This window comes from Gasterosteus aculeatus, chromosome 16, assembly GCF_964276395.1.
Source record: "Gasterosteus aculeatus chromosome 16, fGasAcu3.hap1.1, whole genome shotgun sequence".
NCBI classification, from domain to species: Eukaryota; Metazoa; Chordata; class Actinopteri; order Perciformes; family Gasterosteidae; genus Gasterosteus; species Gasterosteus aculeatus.
In genome coordinates, this window is record NC_135704.1 from 16,897,677 (window position 1) to 16,915,601 (window position 17,925).

Consider the following 17,925-nt stretch of genomic DNA (forward strand, 5'->3'; position numbering starts at 1 on the left):
AAGCCGTATTCAGTTCACAGTGCCGCTAAACTCAACACGGTGAACCTTTCAGCGTGGCATTGATCCAGGCCACTGGGATGTGATTCACATTTTCTACTTCTGCAGTCGACGGAACGACTCCGTAAATCACCTCAAACTGAACTGCAGCACTTCCGCCACCTGATGGGGAGATTCTGCTTCTTTGTCGGAAAAGACACAAAATGACACTCGAGTCGAGTCGATTAAGTACATTTATTTCACATTTCTTTTTGAATATCACCGGCTTTGTTTGGGAATCAAAGACATCAAATGACGGGGTCACGGGAGGAGTCTCAAACACACACAGCGGGTCTCCGGAGGAGGAGAATCGAGCACGGATCAGACATTTTGTAGTAGTTCGGGGGGACGGAGGAGTGCTGGCTGCATGTGCTGGGAGGAAAGGAGGGGGGGGGGGTCACAGTACAAAACACACACAGACTTTGCTTCACTGGAGATGAGCGGTTTGATCAACTGAGCAGTCTGAGCTCCATCGTTTGTCACTCTACACTGAGGCATTAAAGGTTTATTGGGGGACCAGTGGGGGGACCCGTCCCCGTGTACTGATGGTTACCGAGGACAACCGATGACCTGTCGATCTGACCTCTGATCTCCAGTGCAGAGTCACACAGGCACTTGAGAGAAATGACAACAAACACTAAAGACTTTCACGACGACAATTAAGGCGCGACAGATAACGAGACACACACACACACACACACACACAGTACGATGCCCTCCGTAAACAGACACACTCACAGAAGAACTCTTTTAGATTCATGTGGGGTTTCTTCACATCTAGACCTCAAATCCTGATGTCCGTTAGGTAAAAAAAACGGCCTGATGCCGATTGGTCAACGATGACCATCCCGGCAGCCAGCGTTTGCAGTTGTGTCTTTGTGTGTCTGTCTCATCTTTCTGGGAATGATCATAAAAAGACACTCGAATGCCTCCAACTATCTACCAAAAGGTGAGAAAGCAGCCTGGCAGTGCTGCATTACTCCTAAATACAGGTTTTTAAATGGCACGACGAGGCTTTCAGTGCATTTCTCTCACTGTCAACAATCCTCTTGATGCTTTCTGCCTTTCGTAGCATGTTGGCCTCTCGATGAGGATGTGAATCGTTTTAAAAAGGGGAACAAAACTGTATCGTTGTTAAGGTTTGTCATATTCATATATTTATTTAAGTGTAAATAGTGCATGTGGTCTATTTTCAGTTGTGCATTTGGTGCATTCGAAGGTTCTCCTACGCTGTGCAAATTGTAAAGCCGTGAGGCTAATTCGGGATTCTTTGATATATGAAAAAGATGCGCTCGCAGGGGCGGAAAGTGTTTCAATTTGAGCAAATGATTGGAATTCATCCCAAAGGTAGTTTGACTCTATTTCATAAGTGCACAGGGAAAAAGGGGGATTTACAGAGAACGTGCAGAAAAGGTCCCTCAGTTATTCTTCTGCAGTTAATCTCCTCTCCTGTTTGAGTGTGAAACCCTGCTGCAGACAGCCACCCCCCCCTTCCAAGCTAATGTGTGTGGGGTCTGACTTGTGTCAAAATCTGGGTCCTTTCTGTGTGCTTTAAAAAAAAAAAGAAACCGAGGCTCCGAGGCACAAACGAAGAAGATGAACTCTGCTTCGGGACGATAATCAATAAAAGTAAACAATTACAGTGTTGATTAGATTAGTTGACAAAGAGAAAAATATAGAACATCAACCAGCTTTTCCCTCTCTCTGTGATTCTGTGAAACGGCACCAATCTATTCTATTCTGACGGAACCGGAGCTCCACAAACAGCTACAGCTGCTCGGCCAGAATAAATTAGCACCTGTAACCAGCAGAGGTAATTAGACGGACCGGAAACACACACACACACACACACACACAGTTTGTACACTAATGACGAACTCACACTCGCAAATGCATGCTCATCAAAGCACGTCCGCATGCACACACACGCAGCTCATTTCACACACACACACAGAGAGCATGACTGTGAATGTCATTGCCAATGTATGGAATATTCATTGTGATTTATACATATAATCATATATATCTTTCATTTTTAAATGAATTCTGTTTTTTTCCTTCATTGGTTTAAAAAAAATCTCAATCTCCTGACTTAGAAGTAGATTTGAGCTGAAGTGGCGTGTTCTTCTCTCCCCTCACGCCAGCATCTCCCAACCCCGAATCAGCGCATCGGGCCATTTGTGCGACGGCGCGGTTCACTACTCTGAGGTTTACCGGCCCGCCTACGGAGACGCGCTTAACTGCGGGGGAGGAGGCCCTTCTTGTAGGCCACCAGGCCGGCTGCCGCCGCCACAGACAGGAAGGTGGAGAATCCCACCAGCTTGATCAGGCCGCACACCGAAGGCATGTTCCTCTCCCAGAAGCTGGTGTCAAAGGGCAGCGCCGGGACTTCCTGTTTGGAGGGACAGAAGAAGTTTCCAGTTACATTTTCAGACTTTTTGTCCCTAAACATTGATTGAGAAAGGTTCCCTCCTCACCAGAGACTGGGGCTCCGTCTGCCAGATCTGACTCTGTGGAATTATCTTCATCGCACACAAGACCTGCAACAGGAACACATTGGTTGGCTCTGGTTTTCAAAATAAAACTCTGCCAACTCTTTTTGTCATAAGTTCCACACATGGGTGGATGTTTCTGGTTGTTTGGCGGTGACCTCTGACCTCTCTGGCTGCTCTCTCTCCGGCCTGCACCGCCCCCTCCATGTAGCCGCTCCATTCTGTGGACGTCTCCGTGCCGGCGAAGTACAGCTTGCCGACCGGCTCCCTCAGCACCCTGCAGGGGGGGGGGCAGACAGCCGATAAATTATAGCTTTAAAAGACTTAAAGGCCTTTTGTTAAATTTCTTCCACTGCATCAAATCAGCCGCAAATACACTTTCCCGCTGTTTTGTGTAAATTAATCTTTTTTTTTTTTTATTCAAAGATGTCATTTCTTCAACTTAAACAAATAGTGATGACGCATCCGCTGATTTAAAAAACCCTGACTGAATTTTCTCATTCTTAGTCGCTCCACAAAAGCCGACTTCGAGGGACTTAAAAAACATTTTCAGATGAATTAAATTATTGGATAGTAAAAAAAAAACAAATCTTTCAGTTTGTCTGGAAACATAATAGGATAAAAGGAGGATAGGAGGATAAAAGTAATTGTTTGACAGCGAATAAATGCATGTATTGTGTGGACACGTCGTCCATGGGGGAGACTTACTTTCCGTACTGGGTCAGGATTCCCGGGGGGAAGTAGGCCGTGTAGCAGCCTCCGGAGTACTCCTCTTCGCACCAGTTCTTCTCCTCGTAGTGCACCGGCTGACGGACACAAGTGGACACAAGAAATGGGTTTAGCCCGGCGACGCACTTTCCACTGCGACGGCCCTTTGCTCCACCGCCCCGCGCCCACACTCACATGCAGAGCCTCTTCTGAGCCCAGAACTCTGGAGTAGATCTCGCAGATCTTCTTCAACCTAAAAGGCAAACAAGAACGCGCCGTGTTAGTGGGTCGAACCGGCCTTCCCCCGCCGCGTCGCGTCCGGCGTCCTCCTACCTCTCCTCTTTGGTCAGACCCGAGAGCTTCCTGCACTTGCGGGCGAGGATGAATCTGGAGGAGAGAGAAATGATCCACTAAAAATAGATGCCACTGAAGGCGTGGACTCACAACTAACTGCGCTGTGTGCGCCACATGGCCAGATTGATTGATGACATCATCTCGCTTAATATGATCACCCCATAATGGCGGGCACGGCCCCGTCGGGCTTCGTGTCGTCCAGCGTCAGGCTGATGGGGGCGTCTTCCTCTTCGATCACCATGGTGCCGCAGTAACCTTGGCGACGCACAGGTGTAGAACAAAGAGCGTGAGACGTGCGATAGGACACATACTTCGGCGGTTCCCCCGTCCTCCGGCGTACCCTTCTTCCTCCAGAAGTTCTCCTTGTAGTAGACCATGCACTTGATGACGGAGCCCATGGGCACGCGGTGGATCAGCTGGTTCCTCAGCGGCGGCAGCTCGGGGCTAAAGTGCATCTTCAGGTTCAAGCCGGGGGGCGTGGCCAGGATCACGTACTTGGCCTGGGACAAAGACACACATCGGAAACAGAGAGGTGAAGCCACAGACGGGACCGGGGGGGGTCACGTGGTCTGCAGGTCGACAGCAGGGGGCAGCACACAATCATGCGGCCGGCACGAGTTGGAATGTTGAATTTGTTCTCGTCTCTCAGGACTAAATGATGTCACAGAAACAGACAAAATATGGCTGCAGTGCTGGAAGAAGAACAAAAACATGAACTTAAAGTACTCGTTCTGCCCCCTGTAATATATTTTGACATTCCCGGATAGCAGATAATTGAATCATTCACAGATTTTGTGGGTTTGTTTTTGTTCGTTTCACTGTGTGATGTTAACAAACCCCCAGAAGAACATATGTCCTTATTCCAGCACGGTGCGCTCACCGTGTAGGTCTGCTTGTCCAGCGTCTCCACCACCACCGCGTCTCCGCTCTGGTCGATCCTGCACACCGGCGACTCCAGCTTCACTCGCTCCCCCAGCTCCTTGGCCATGCACTCGCTGATCTGACCCGAGCCGCCGACAAACTTCCTCTCCTGCACAGGTGGACGGAGAGAGGAGGAGGTTCTCTGTAAGCTCCGCTGGGCAAACTGCTTCTATAGTACGACTCAAAAACAAAAACTGCACTGCCGGGACTCGAGCTCATAAGACCTGTTGATGCGTCCTCCTGTCGAATGCCACTCATTCTCAAATCTCCCATATGCTCAGAGTGACATCTCTCTGCTCTCCTTACAAACACTGTGTGGTTGGGATGAACTCGCCTGCCGATCGCCATTGAAAACCTGAACTAAACCCGACTGCTTCCTGGCAGTGAAACAATGCGCGTCTGTCTCGTTCTTTTAAAGGACGCTGTTCTTTTTTGAAAGTGAAGATCACAGAGCATGCCTCACCAAATTTCACAGCGTAGAGCGAGATAGAAGTAAATCTAAAAGGTTATGCCCGGCGGACGCTTCTCTCTGCTCATATCTCGCGTTTTCCCTCCACAGAAAAAGGGTTTTCTCGTCTTCTGGTCATCGTCACGTTATAAGCTCTGTGTGTACTGTGCACACACACACACACTCGTGCATGCGCCAACGGGACATGACAGCAGAGTTGGCCCTGCTTACCTAAACACAATCCCCGTCCTCAGCGGGCCAAGGCAACAGGGACCCTCCTTAGAAAGCACCGAGCCGGAATGTTCCAGGGAAACAGCTGTTGTTTGACTCATAGTGCGGCTGATCGTCAGCAAACGGCAGCGTTTTGAGGCGGATTTTCGGGGGCTGCGGGTTCTCTGTCTCTGACAGGCTCAACTTCCTGGTTTGCAGGAGTGAACGCATCTCTGTCGGTCTGCACCGCCCCCACTCCCCGATTTTTTCAAAGCGACTGCTTTGAAATTTGCCTTTCTGCATGTCCCATAAGTATAAGTCTCAGATGTGGACGCGCGGAGACACCGACCTGTCCTCCGTTGGTGGTGGAGAAGATCCTCATGGTTCCCCCGCACTGCTTCACGTACCAAAGGAACCACAGGGCCGACACCTCGTGGGGTTCAGAGGTCACGTTGACGTTGACAAACAGCTTGGCAAAGTGGCGAGCGGTTCTTCGATCGAGAAAGAGACGAGTTTAAGTTTTTCATTCATAAACCTTTGAGTCCTTTTACTAGCATAAAGGCGTTACGTGAAAAGAGCTCGTTGTGTCTCTGTGTGGATGAAAACAGCCTGATGATCACTCATCATATTTTGAGAAAAATACAGAATGAACATTGTTAAAGATGAATTTAACTTTCTAAAGGTCATAATATTATCTTGACTTCTCCCTCTTGTTTGCCTTAATCCAATCCCATCCTTTCTCGGCTACCTGGTCCAGCACAGTTTGGCGAACAGCTCCTCCATGGTCATCTTGTCCCACTCCTCGGCGTGGGGAGCTCTCCAGGGAGCCTCCCTGGGAATCTGGGAGGCAGACGGAAGAGGAGGACATTCAGCGAAGGGGCAACATTCGGAGGGTAAAAGCAAATCAACCCGGGGGATTCTCGCTTTACCTCCTTGCCCATCTCGTCCATTGTCCTCCAGAGGTTGTTGAAGTCCAACAACACGATGGGGTTCCACATGGGAGGGAAGGAGCCTCTGAACGGGTACGACTTTCCCTGATGGACACAATTTACACGGCACATACACATCTGATATGAAAATACATCTTATTATAGTCATCAGTTGTCTACTTGTGGGATCGCTGCTCTTTATGAGCAACTTGCTTTAAAGGTGAATTCCTGAATTGGGTCAAAGTGAAACATTGATGTTTGCTCGCCTGCAGCTGTGCAGGGAGTACTTCAACAGCTGGTTTACGGGCCAGTTATGCAACAGTTTCCAGCTGATTAAAGAGGAAGTCATCAAGTTTGGACTATTGCTCAACCTGTGAATTCATTTACAAATGCGTGGAAAAGGTTCCAAAGGGTCAAGGTTGTATCAAACTCTCAGATAGGTACGTGCAGAACCAACCCGGCTTAAAGGTCGTTTTAGTTGTGTTTTTTGTGCCAGGCAGGCTCCGTACGGAGATGCCTTTGTGTCTGGTTCGATCGGCCCATAAGGGCTTCTTATTGTATACAGTATCCCGGGATCGGCATTTAAGTTGCTGACGTTTTATGGGAGATTCAGTCTGTCCCACATCCGTACAAAGCCTTCAATTATGCCTTTTCACGTTTCCTCTGAATGTTATTTTGTTCATTCAGTCTCCCAAACATTTGAACTTTCACACAAAAACATGGAAAAATCCATTCATCCATTTGTAGACATTAGCCTTTCAAAAGAACGACCAAACAGAGCTGCACGCTCGTTGGTATGTATTGCCAAAGAATATACATGCAAGGAACCACTGAGGAGAAACAGGGCGGATACGTTCTTTCAACGCAGTTTTTTTTCTTTCGGTTCAGATTCTTTTCGGCTGCAACACTTTTTTTTGTGTGGTTTCGACGTGATGAACCAGGTCCGCTTGCACGCTGCACATGAAGTAATAATAAATAACCCATGGGAGCATAGAGACGCCATGAGGCCCGTGGCTCATCCCCCCCCCCCCCACCCAAAACTGCCGACCTTTTGGGCCCTGCGAGGTCAGGCTGCTTTTTTCCCCCCAATCGGCAGATCGGGGATCAGATCGCCGCCCTGCTCAGAACTGCCAGCTGCAGAGTAGCAACAGGTTCGTCGCCATGGTGACGGCGGCCAAGGGGATGCGGAATGAGGAGGATGGTAAGGGGGGCGGCATCTGTTTCCTCACACTGATGATCTGATGATGCTGGATGGAGACACGGGCGATAGATATCTGGAGGGAGTGACGCTCGTCTCCTTCTCTCCGGGTTCCCACCTAAACCGTGTGTTCTTTGGGAGTCGTAAGCAGACATCCGCGTTGACGTGAGGCGTATCGATGCGTCACATGAGGCCCCATGAACCACGGGCCCAACCGAAGGTAGGATCTCCTGAAAAGTGAATCTGCTCCTGATGCCTCTATCGAGGCTACCGGTTAATTATTTTTTCATACAAAAGGCAGGCTACATGGGAAAAAGATAAGGGACCTCTCGCTATCTGGGAGTGTCATAAACTAAAAATAAAGCACAATAAGCATCTGTGGTTCCTGCGAGTGTGCAAACATGCACACTCCTGCGGGAGCGGAGGGACAATCCCCCCAGTCTCTGATAACCAGGGTATTTAATCAAAGTCCGTCTCTGATAGCGGTAGCTCATTAATAAAACCGCCGCCGAGAGCGGTACGGCCTGTAGGCTGATAAGGAAGAAGCAGCGTTAACCTTCACATGCATGCTAGTGCAGTTACACACGGGTTTAAAGTCCCATGTGGTGAAGAACAGGTAACTGTTGGATTAATAATGTAATGAGAACAAAGCTGCACAAATACGCTATTATTACAGCTCTGTTTTGTGATTTTTGTGCGGTTAACCTTTTCGCAAGTAATCTGTTTGGAAGTGTTACTTCCATTATCCGCCGCTCTGCACGGCACAGTTACCCTCCGACCGCCGCCGGGGCAGAGTGACGTGCCGCTGACGTCTCACAGCAGTGTTAATTTCGTCGACGAAGACCAGGCCTACCAACTCTCACGGTTTCGCCGTGTGACACACGCTTTTGCATGTTTTCACACGCACTCACGCCACACAACCAATTTCTCACGGCAAAAAAAAAAATCTGATTTTGGGCCGAAGCGCGTTCGTTCCTTTTCAAACTCCCCGACAATAGATGGCGCTAAGGAGCGCATCTGTAAACCCATTCGCTGCATAGACATCCTATTTACCCCAAAGAGTCCCGAAGTTAGCAACAGAAGAAGATTTTCAAACAGACACAACCGCGGGAGAAACTCAGGAGGAGCAAAGACTAAGGTACGTTAATGACATGTGGTTCAATTAAGTACTCACTCTCTTAAACTTTAAATCTTGAAAGAAATTATTTGTTGTGTTTGTGCGTGTGATTTTGAGTGGTGAATGTAAACTCAGCTGTCATAACAAGCAGCACTGCTGCTAATCTAATCTTAAACACAGGTCTATTAATTAGGCTATATTGTGGTACATAGACAGTCATTGAGGCACAGCAATAGTTTTCTGGTTGAATGTTCAGCTCAAGTCTAGAAGGCCCCACAAGTCATGAGCAGATGAACATGAATCAGAATAAGTTCAGGCATACCACCCAAAAATCCACGAGAATGCATGAAATAACATCTACTTAAACCAAAATGTCCTGGGGGTGGACCATCAGCTATGTCTTTGCTTCACAGAATGTAACCAATGTTGTCCATCTCCAGTAGGCCGCCCCTATCAACGACTTTGGGCCCCACAAACCACCAGAATGCAGGGTACAACATGGGTACTACGCCAAATGAATTCCAATTTCCTGATATTTGAGCCACCAACGTGTGTGGCTGCGTGCGCGGCAAAATTTTGGTCACCCCCGACAAAATCTCACTCCAAGGTTTTTTGAAAAGTTGGCAGCTCTGGAAGACTATGACGAAAATGTTTCGTTAACGAACCTTTTTTTCACGACTAAGACGAGACTAAGACTAAAACTTTCGTTGACGAGACGAGACGAACATGGTGGTTGACGAAGTCACGATACTTTTCCCCCCTAAATTCGCACGCAGCTGACAGACAACAGACCGGCAAAGTACGCGTCATGATGACGTCATCCACCAACCCAGAACGCGCGCTCGCAGCGGTGGTTCTTGTGCACCGACTACGGACCGCGACGACTATTTTACGCGTCGGCTCCGTTAGTTTAGCTCGGCTGTCTCGGGTTAGCTGACTGTTAGCGGGCTGAAGCCGCGCTGCTTCACAGAAACACGAAGACCCGTTTAAAGACTGTCGGACCTTTCTGCTCTGTTCTCTGGCGACGGCACGCAGCGTTTCCTCGGCTGGATGAGACGCTCCGGTACAAACGCGTCTAACGTAATAAACTCATTGCAGGTTCTGAAGCCTCACGCGTTTCAACTGTAGTTCACGCGCCACATCGTGAGAAGACGGCGTTAAACCGCCTCGGCCACCGTACGTTCGTTACTAAGCAACATAGAGGCGCCACACGTGACAGGTGACCGTGTCAAAAGCGTTGCAATTAAACAAACACAACAAAGTGTTGCGTTTAGGTCCCTGGTCCTCATCAAGTTGTTACACCTTTGCCAATTTGTTAAATTGCAAATAAATGCTTTGCTATTTGTTAAAATCCAAATCCTTTCATGTAATGATTTTTCACATGTCATTTATATTCGCTCACACAGACACTTCAACCATTTGTTCTTGGCCCGGCTCCGTCACATTTTACAACCCATTGTGGACCGCGAGTCAAAACGTTTGCCGACCCTCCTATAGACCTGTCCTAGGAGGGACATCTGATGGACAACCAAGTACTGCAAGCTAGACTATTATGCAGCTGTAGACACAACACAGGGGGTCCTGGGCCTGAGGAGGGAAGAAAAGGAGTTTAATATGGCTATTAAATGGGACTAAAACTAGACTAAAACTAATTACATTTTAGTCTAGTTTTCGTCAACTAAAACGAGACTAAAATGTCCTGAGTTTTCGTCGACGAAAACTAGACTAAAACTAAGAAGGATTAAAATGACTAAATGTGACTAAAACTAATATGCATTTTTTGTCTAAAGACTAAGACTAAATCAAAAATAGCTGCCAAAATTAACACTGTTTCACAGCACGGCTGAGGCGTCGGGGCCGAAACCTGAAGACTATGACACCACGCTTCAACTGGACTAGTCCTCAGAGAAATACAATAGACCAAATAAGTAAACCGTTACAGAGTTTATAAAGACCATTTAGATAACTTTGTTTCTGAAATATGTCTCGTAACCGGATCACAGCACAGAGGTCTGTTTGTCCTCAGTCGGGATCTGGTGTCCTGAGAGGGAAACGGACACACCGAGTCGTTAGCTGAAGAGCTGCAGGGGATCGGCGGTTTTCCACCGTTTGCAAGGTGAACAACTTCACTTGAGCAACAAGGAAATGCCCAAATGATCGAGAGCGAGTGAAGATGTCACAAATTGAGCGTTGGTTGATTTTAGGGCAGTTCGGCAAACGGTGCACAATCGATAAGGTGACGCTGTGGTGGAAATCTCTCATATCGGAGCGGAGACGCAGGGGTCCATGATGCAACACGTTTACATTCTGCAGAGAGAACTAATACAATCACCCTATATAAATGCTTAGAGCCTTTAATATTGAGCTTATTCTTGTTTCATGGCTCAGTTGTTTGTGTGTAATTCTGTTGGGCATCGCAGCAGGTTTTTCCACATCACGTAGTAAAAAGTGTGCTTGTGGATGTACGTTTGTGCCTTAGACCCGCAGGCAAGAAGCTCAAAGTCCATCTCTGAAGTTGCAATTCAGTTACACAGTCTATGATGAGATAAGCTCACCACACACACACACAAACACACACACACACACACACACAGTAAGGGTACAAGGCTGCATTGGCAAATCAAATCAGGTAGAGGAACAACAACTGTGTTAAGGACAGCGGTGCCTCCACACTAATGAGATATGGCGCAAAGAATAACAAGAACAAAGATGGCCTCAGCGTCTCCTTCTTCCTTCTTTCTTTTTGCTTTGCGGTTCATTCAACCACTCAGAGAGAAGAGAAACCGCATTAGAGATCCCTCAGGCCTAGATGTGCATCTCCAGTCACTGAGGCTGGAGAGCAGAAAGGTGGAGGGGAGCGGGGGGGGGGGGTTAGCTTAGCTTAGCATAAAGACTCCAACTACCAGCACCTTTATTGCACAAAAGTTACCTCTGATTTCTTTAATCCCTTTAAAAATGAATCGTGGTGTGTTTTTGTGGTTCATGCCACGCTAAAAGAAATACTCACATTGACGTAGTGCACCAGACTCTCCTGCTCGTTGACTTTATAGGTTTCGATGCCGTACTCTTTGGCCAATCGCAGGATGCGGTTCTGAGTCGGCCCGACATAAGCTCCGCCCAGGTCCACCCACTTTGTCTCCTTATTCTGAGGAAGAAAATACAGAGATCATGCTGAAAGGTTTGCTGTTGATTATAAAAAGGTTTCACTGGTATGTAAACATTTCACACATCTGGAGGAGCGTCAGCTTTGCTGGTCTCACCCGCACAGTGAAGGTACGACCTCCGACCCGGTCCCTGGCCTCCAGCACCACGGGCCTCAGCCCGTTGGCCTTCAGCAGCTTCGCCGCACTCAGACCTGCAGAGGGACGGACGGAGACGTGAGGGGACGGTTCACTTCCTGCTCCCGCGTACAGCGGTGCCCGTCCGGAATGTGAAATATGTGCTGCTCGGGTGGCGTTTGTTGACTTTACAAAGAAACGGGTGGATTCAAGTAAAAGAAGAAATCTTGACCACAAAGAAGAAGATCTGAAAAACGCTTCCTCCACATATTACGAACATGCTGATCACGGGAACAAAAAGAAAGTCTCGGGCAAAATGTTTGGTTCTTCGGATTTGAGCCATCCCAAAATTGTGTATCTTTGCTGCCAACGGATTCTCTAATCCGTCCAAATCCTGCTGAGCTCTGCTGCAGCTGGCAAAGTTTGTATACGTTTGAACATAGTTTGTCCCGTATTAGCTCTCCCTGTACAAACACGGAGAAAGACACTCGCCCTGACGGGAGGAGGCTCGCAAATCCGTCCCCGGTGGACTGATGCCGTTACCTGCACTCGGCTTGGAAAACAAAGAGCTTCCGCGTGCGTCTCTTCTTCCATCTCTGCAAAAAGTGGCATCCTGTCGCTTTGATCGGAGAGCTTGTTTGTCGTAATGGAGACATCATTTTCCTGAACAAAGAAACCTCGTATGACTACGACAAAGAGGTCAGTATGGAGCATAAAGCTTTCTACCTTCAAAGCCCCCCTCCACCACTCCACACCCCCCCCCCCCAGCACTTTAATCTACCGGCCGAATGAAGAAGAGGAATGAGCTCCACTACTGGAAAAATCAACATGCTGAGCAGAGAGGAGAGACCAAGGGGCGGATCGGAGTTCAACTCATGCAGAAAAGCCCAAAAGAAGAGAGAAGAAGGACTCGCGACCCTTCAGACCAACATCCATAAGCTTATTGGGAGAAGATCACAGATCTTCCTCCCCACCTCAGCACCTCGGGGCTCCGGTTGACCTGACTGTCTAGTGAAACATGTGTAAACATGTCAGGTGGAGACCAGAGTCTAGTCTCTCGCCGCGAGGTTTTCACAGGGAGAATGAATAACTTATAATATAATCATAATCACTTAAAACTGTATTTTTTTTGGTTGGCTTTCAGAAACGCTCGTTACTCACACGTCGACCCTTGAGGTGCGCGAGTTTCTCTGCAGATCAGCAATGCTGAGCCTTTTCACTCTCTGTGCTGGGAAAACAAATAGGGGCAGACACCGTTTCCCTGACGACAGTAATTGTTAAGATGAAGCCACTTGGCAGGAACAAATTCCATTTGTATACTGTGTGTGTGTGTGTGTGTGTGTTTGTGTTTCTGCACTGACTCCCCTCCATCTCTAGTCAATCCACACAAACACACGCCTAGTTGCAGAACCACAAAACCACAGACACACAAGACATCAAATATATTGATCAAATATGATTACTTGTGCGATTTCAACGCGCTTTCTTCACAGACGTCTAGTTGTCTGATTGTCGGCTCGTGTCTAATCGTGTTTTAAGGATCGATGTCGTTGCCGCGGCTCGGCTCTCGGTTTGCCTCCTTCCTCGTCTGGCTCACCTGCCGTTTGGCTTTTCCCTTCCAATGGCTTCCGCCAGGTTCTGTCCTTCGCTACGAGGGGCCATGCAGGTAAATGCACTACGACGACAAAGGACGGCGTTTTTAAATAGCCATGCTAACATCAACGGCGCATGGCAATTTCTTCAGTCCCACACAAATCTTCCCACATTTTGTTCTCGTAAAAGAGGAAATAACATAAATAAATAAAATTATAACATTTTAACGCCGCTGTTCTGCAATAATAAGGTGTTCCGCGTCCCTTTTTCTCCGCACCACCGTGAAGTGTTCTTTCCTCAGGAACCCAAACAAAAAAACCCCCCATTAAAATCTACTCAAGCGAGCCACTCGAATCGGGACCCCTGCGAGGCTGCATATTGATCCGGATGGGGAGATGTTTACGAGACGCGCAGCAATCCAATTTTCTCGTGTTCCCGGCGGAGACGCAGACGGCTGAAGGATGGATCGAAATTCAGACGGATGTGAGAAAGAGCGGAAAGGGGAGATACTCGTTTTTCTCTGAGGGGAAAACAATGTGCAACGACGCTACTGTGAATACGTTACAGAATAAAGCTGATCCCTGTCATTCGTTAATGTCTTTAAAGTAAGTTATTAAAGTAAAACGGAACATGTCGGCCTGTCAGGGAGGGAGTTTGAAAGCATTCATCAAACATCCCTCAGCTTCATGCGGCTTTTCACCACAATCAGTGTCATCGTTTATAATTAGCGACCACAGCTGAGATTACAGCTGCACAGTTCTCACGGCGACACACACACACACACACACACACACAAACACGACTAACACAGAGGCGCAGGCACGACAAAAAATGACAAATGGAAGCAAACACGAGGTGTCCATCTGACGACGACGATGTTTGCACAGCTGGATACAGAAAGTGGCGTTTCAGGACTGCAGACGCGTTGGTGGTTGTTAGACGGTTCACACGGGCTGAAGATACGACGCGAGTGCAGATCAGCTCACGGAGTTCCGTTTCAGTTTGGTGGTCACGGCAAGCGAGGCCCCAAAACCTTTAGGAGGTCCCCGATGCGATGTGTGTTCGCTTTACTTGATTGTTGTGCTCGTTTTGGATTTGCATCCTAACTCTGTTCACAAATGTCACAAAATCGGAATATCAGATTTTTTTCAAATAACTTTATCCGTATTCAAATACTCAAATCAACCTTGTTACTTACTTTCATATACGTATATATATGTACACAATATAAAGAACATAAAGATACAGCGGTCAAGTCAATTAATGGAGTCCACACTGTCACTAACTGCATTCCCTGGAGGAACAAACAACAAACCAGCAATATATGAAATATGAAATATGCGTTTGCAGGATTTCGCACGGAAATGAAAACACAAAAAGCAACATGTCTTTCCCTCCAGAAGCTTGAGTCGCACAGCAATGCTAACGCTAATAAAGCATGTGCTACATCTTCTGCTAATGCTGATGAAGCTACACAGGTTCAGCTCAACATTTGATCCCGAGCGCATCCAACATCCATATAACCAGCCTAAAGATGAAGAAGATCTGGAACCACAGGAGGAGGGTCTCTGGAGCGGAGACAGACAGTTGCTGGACCATAGGGCCAATTCTTTCCTTTGATTGGCCAGTCCGCGAATGATGGGCGGGGCTTAGCCCCGGGAGAATTCTGCCTGTGTGTACTGTGTGTGAAGCCCCTTTACCTCACTGTACGGACACCCTCGTGCCCCCCCCACCTGTCCCCCCGTCCCCCCACCACCTCCCTGCTGCTGGCCTGATAACGAGCTGTCAGAAATGCTTAACGTTTTCTCAGAAAGAGCCGGCTGCGCCTCCGGGGACACAGTCCTGCCGCCGGGCGGCAAAGTGACAGCGGCCCACAAACATCCATGGAACGAGAGGGAGGTGGGGGCGCGGAGGGAGCCCTCCCCCTCCCCACGCTTCACCCGTCCTCCGATTGGACAGTGATTGTTATATGTGGACCTCATTGCAAGCCGGCAAAGGGCAGCAGTAGAAACAAATTGTGTAATTAGAAGGTCCTAATGTGACTGGGGGGGAGGGGGGGGGGGGGCTGTCTGCTGATTTCATTCAATTCCCTTTTTTCTGTAGCATTTGCGTCCCCTGTTTGACTGGGATTCAAGCTGACACTGACCTAAATTCTTCAGTCTGACACGGGGACGGACGTCCAGGCCGAGCAGTCGGACAGAAAGAGGATTCAGGGGGGGGAGAGAAAGGACCCGAAAGGACCCGAAAGGACGGGTTCCGTCCCCCGGACCTGCATTCTCTCTAATGGCCAGGTTGTAAAGAAGTCTTATGAGAAACGGAACCAAATTCTCCTTTTGTTTTGTTCCCTCAGTAGACATCGTGAAGGATGTTCATGCAGTGAACGGTGGTCCACTCAGAGGTGTGTGGATGACGGGTCGCCACCTCACAAAGTGTGTGTTCACTTCATGAGAGTTATATTCGTCCTCCTCTACTTCTGGAGGCCTATAAATAAACCGGTGAGGGACCAAACAGCGGCGGACAAACGACGGGGCAGACGCGGCTTTCCGTCCTCTTCCGATATAAAGTGTTTGTGTTCGACTTCTCGCTTATGAAGCACAGAAAACGTGATGCTGAGGAGCTTTTGAAAGGCTTGACCGCTCATCTGCACACGTTATACGAGATACTCGTAGGAAGGAATCCTGCTCACATTTAGTTATTTATTCATAAAGTAGAAGAAGCAAAAAGATGAAACGGAACGGGAGAACAGTGAAGAAAGCAAAGGCAATTTTTCCCACTTCTACACTTGGTCTAAAAGCTGAATAAGAGAAACAATCAAATTCATGTGGGAGTGGGAACACTTTTATACTCCTGGAGCAATATGTGATCTTCTGAATTATTGGCTAAATAAAAAAGGCTGTAATTCAGACGGTCAATATAATCAATGAAATAAAGAGGGGTTGTTTAAAAGGCAACATATTGATATTATAATGATATTGTGAGACGATACTATCGGTTTTAAACGCTGCATTGTAGTAGAATAATGTATGCATGTTTTCTAGGATCCGTAGACTGTGGCTGTATTATTACGTAACAAGTATCATTGCATTACCGATATCACGGTATTAAACATTGTAGTGTTTGATTCACAGAGGACACAATGGAAGTAAAACGGTTATTGTTCGGAGACCATGCGGCTTATAATCAACAAACTAACCGAAGCAGATGAAAAAGCATTTCATGGGAAGCATGCAACAGAAGTCACCGATACACCCCACCATGCACCAGACCCCCCCGCTGCTCTTATGTAATACAAAGTGGGCTCTGTCTGTTACTCAACATGCGGCGCGCGCGGGGCGGACGAGCGCAGGACGCCTCGCGGAAGCGGAGAAGAATCACCCGGGATTCACGTTCTCAATCACCAGCAGAGGAACGGAAGAAATCCGCCGCGTTCACTCCTGGCCGACGGCACACGCGCGGGGGTGTTGTGCAACAGCTGGCTGGTCTGGCGCGCACAAAGCGCAGCGCTGCAGGCGCCAGCGTCGACTCCATCCGTCTGCGCGCGCGCGCGCGCAGCGGGCGGATCGGTTTTCGCTCGCGCTGCGGGACCTACCGGATATTCCTCCGCCGACCACGATCACGTCGTAGGTGTTGCCGGGTGCAGTCATGGTGCTGTCTGGTCCGTGTGTCTCTCGCGGCCCGCCACCCCCCCCCCAGCTGTGCAGTGTCCGCTCGTGGCTGAACCCGGAGCGCACGGGGGTGCGCATCTGTATTAAAAGCGGTGGCCACGCCCACCCAGCCCTTTGGACTCCGCCCACTGATAGTAGGGCCGCGGGCTGGTGACATATGCTAATAACTGGATAGTATTTAGTAGTAAACGTTCTATTCCGAATACTTTCATAATCTGAATAGTTTGAACATGAATATTTCTCTCCGTTAGTGTCGAAAAGCCCGTCTGCTTCCAGTCAGCTGGCCTGTACAGTGTGATGGTAATACAAAGTTTATACAGTAGCCGGTTATGATAAAAAACAAACATCGGAATGGTTACATCACAAGTCATGTAGTTTAGGACCCCCCCCCCCCCCCCCTTTACCATTTACCATTTACCATTTCCCCTTTCCAGGAACACGGTGACTCACCTTTGACCTCCTGACTGTACAGACGATCACTGAAAGAATCAGCAGTGGTTTTCTCATCATAACCTCGGCATGAACTCGTTGGTGTTGGTGGGTTCCTGCTGCCCCCCTGTGGCTGCTTGTTATTGTCTTGGTGGATTCATCGCCCCAAAAATGCATTTTATTTTTTATTTCTCTATAAAATAAACTGACTTAATAACTAATTAGTCAAATAATAATTAATAATATTAATTAATACATTAATAATTTGTCATGTGCTGATCTTGAGCGAGGGAAGAATGTATTTCTATACACAAAATTGTATGTTTGCACCCGTTACGTACACACTGTGTCTACCTGTCTTTGTGTCTTGTTCTCGGGTGCACAGGTGCACAGGTGCACAGGTGAGGCAGGACAGCATCACATGCACTAAGACCAGAGACGGTGGGGGAGGGTGGAGACGTCACCATGACAACGTGTGTGTGTGTGTTTGTGTTTGTGTAGGAGCTGAAACACAGTTTAGAAAAAAAGCAACAAGATAACAAAGTAA

The 17,925-nt window shown here is 48.1% G+C and overlaps 1 protein-coding gene across 1 annotated transcript; it reads right to left on the reverse strand.

Annotated features, from left to right (window-relative positions):
- Positions 1–212: 212 nt before the first annotated feature.
- Positions 213–17,072, reverse strand: mao (monoamine oxidase). The gene is made up of 15 exons (XM_040202355.2): positions 16,874–17,072; positions 11,674–11,768; positions 11,421–11,558; positions 6,099–6,203; positions 5,918–6,009; positions 5,519–5,660; positions 4,471–4,620; positions 3,931–4,090; positions 3,749–3,845; positions 3,570–3,623; positions 3,432–3,489; positions 3,237–3,334; positions 2,694–2,805; positions 2,514–2,576; positions 213–2,428 (listed from the first exon to the last, which is right to left on the reverse strand). Exons 1-15 carry the CDS (start codon positions 17,025–17,027, stop codon positions 2,273–2,275), a joined length of 1,674 nt encoding a protein of 557 aa, XP_040058289.2. The 5' UTR covers positions 17,028–17,072; the 3' UTR covers positions 213–2,272.
- Between the last annotated feature and the right edge of the window lie 853 nt (positions 17,073–17,925).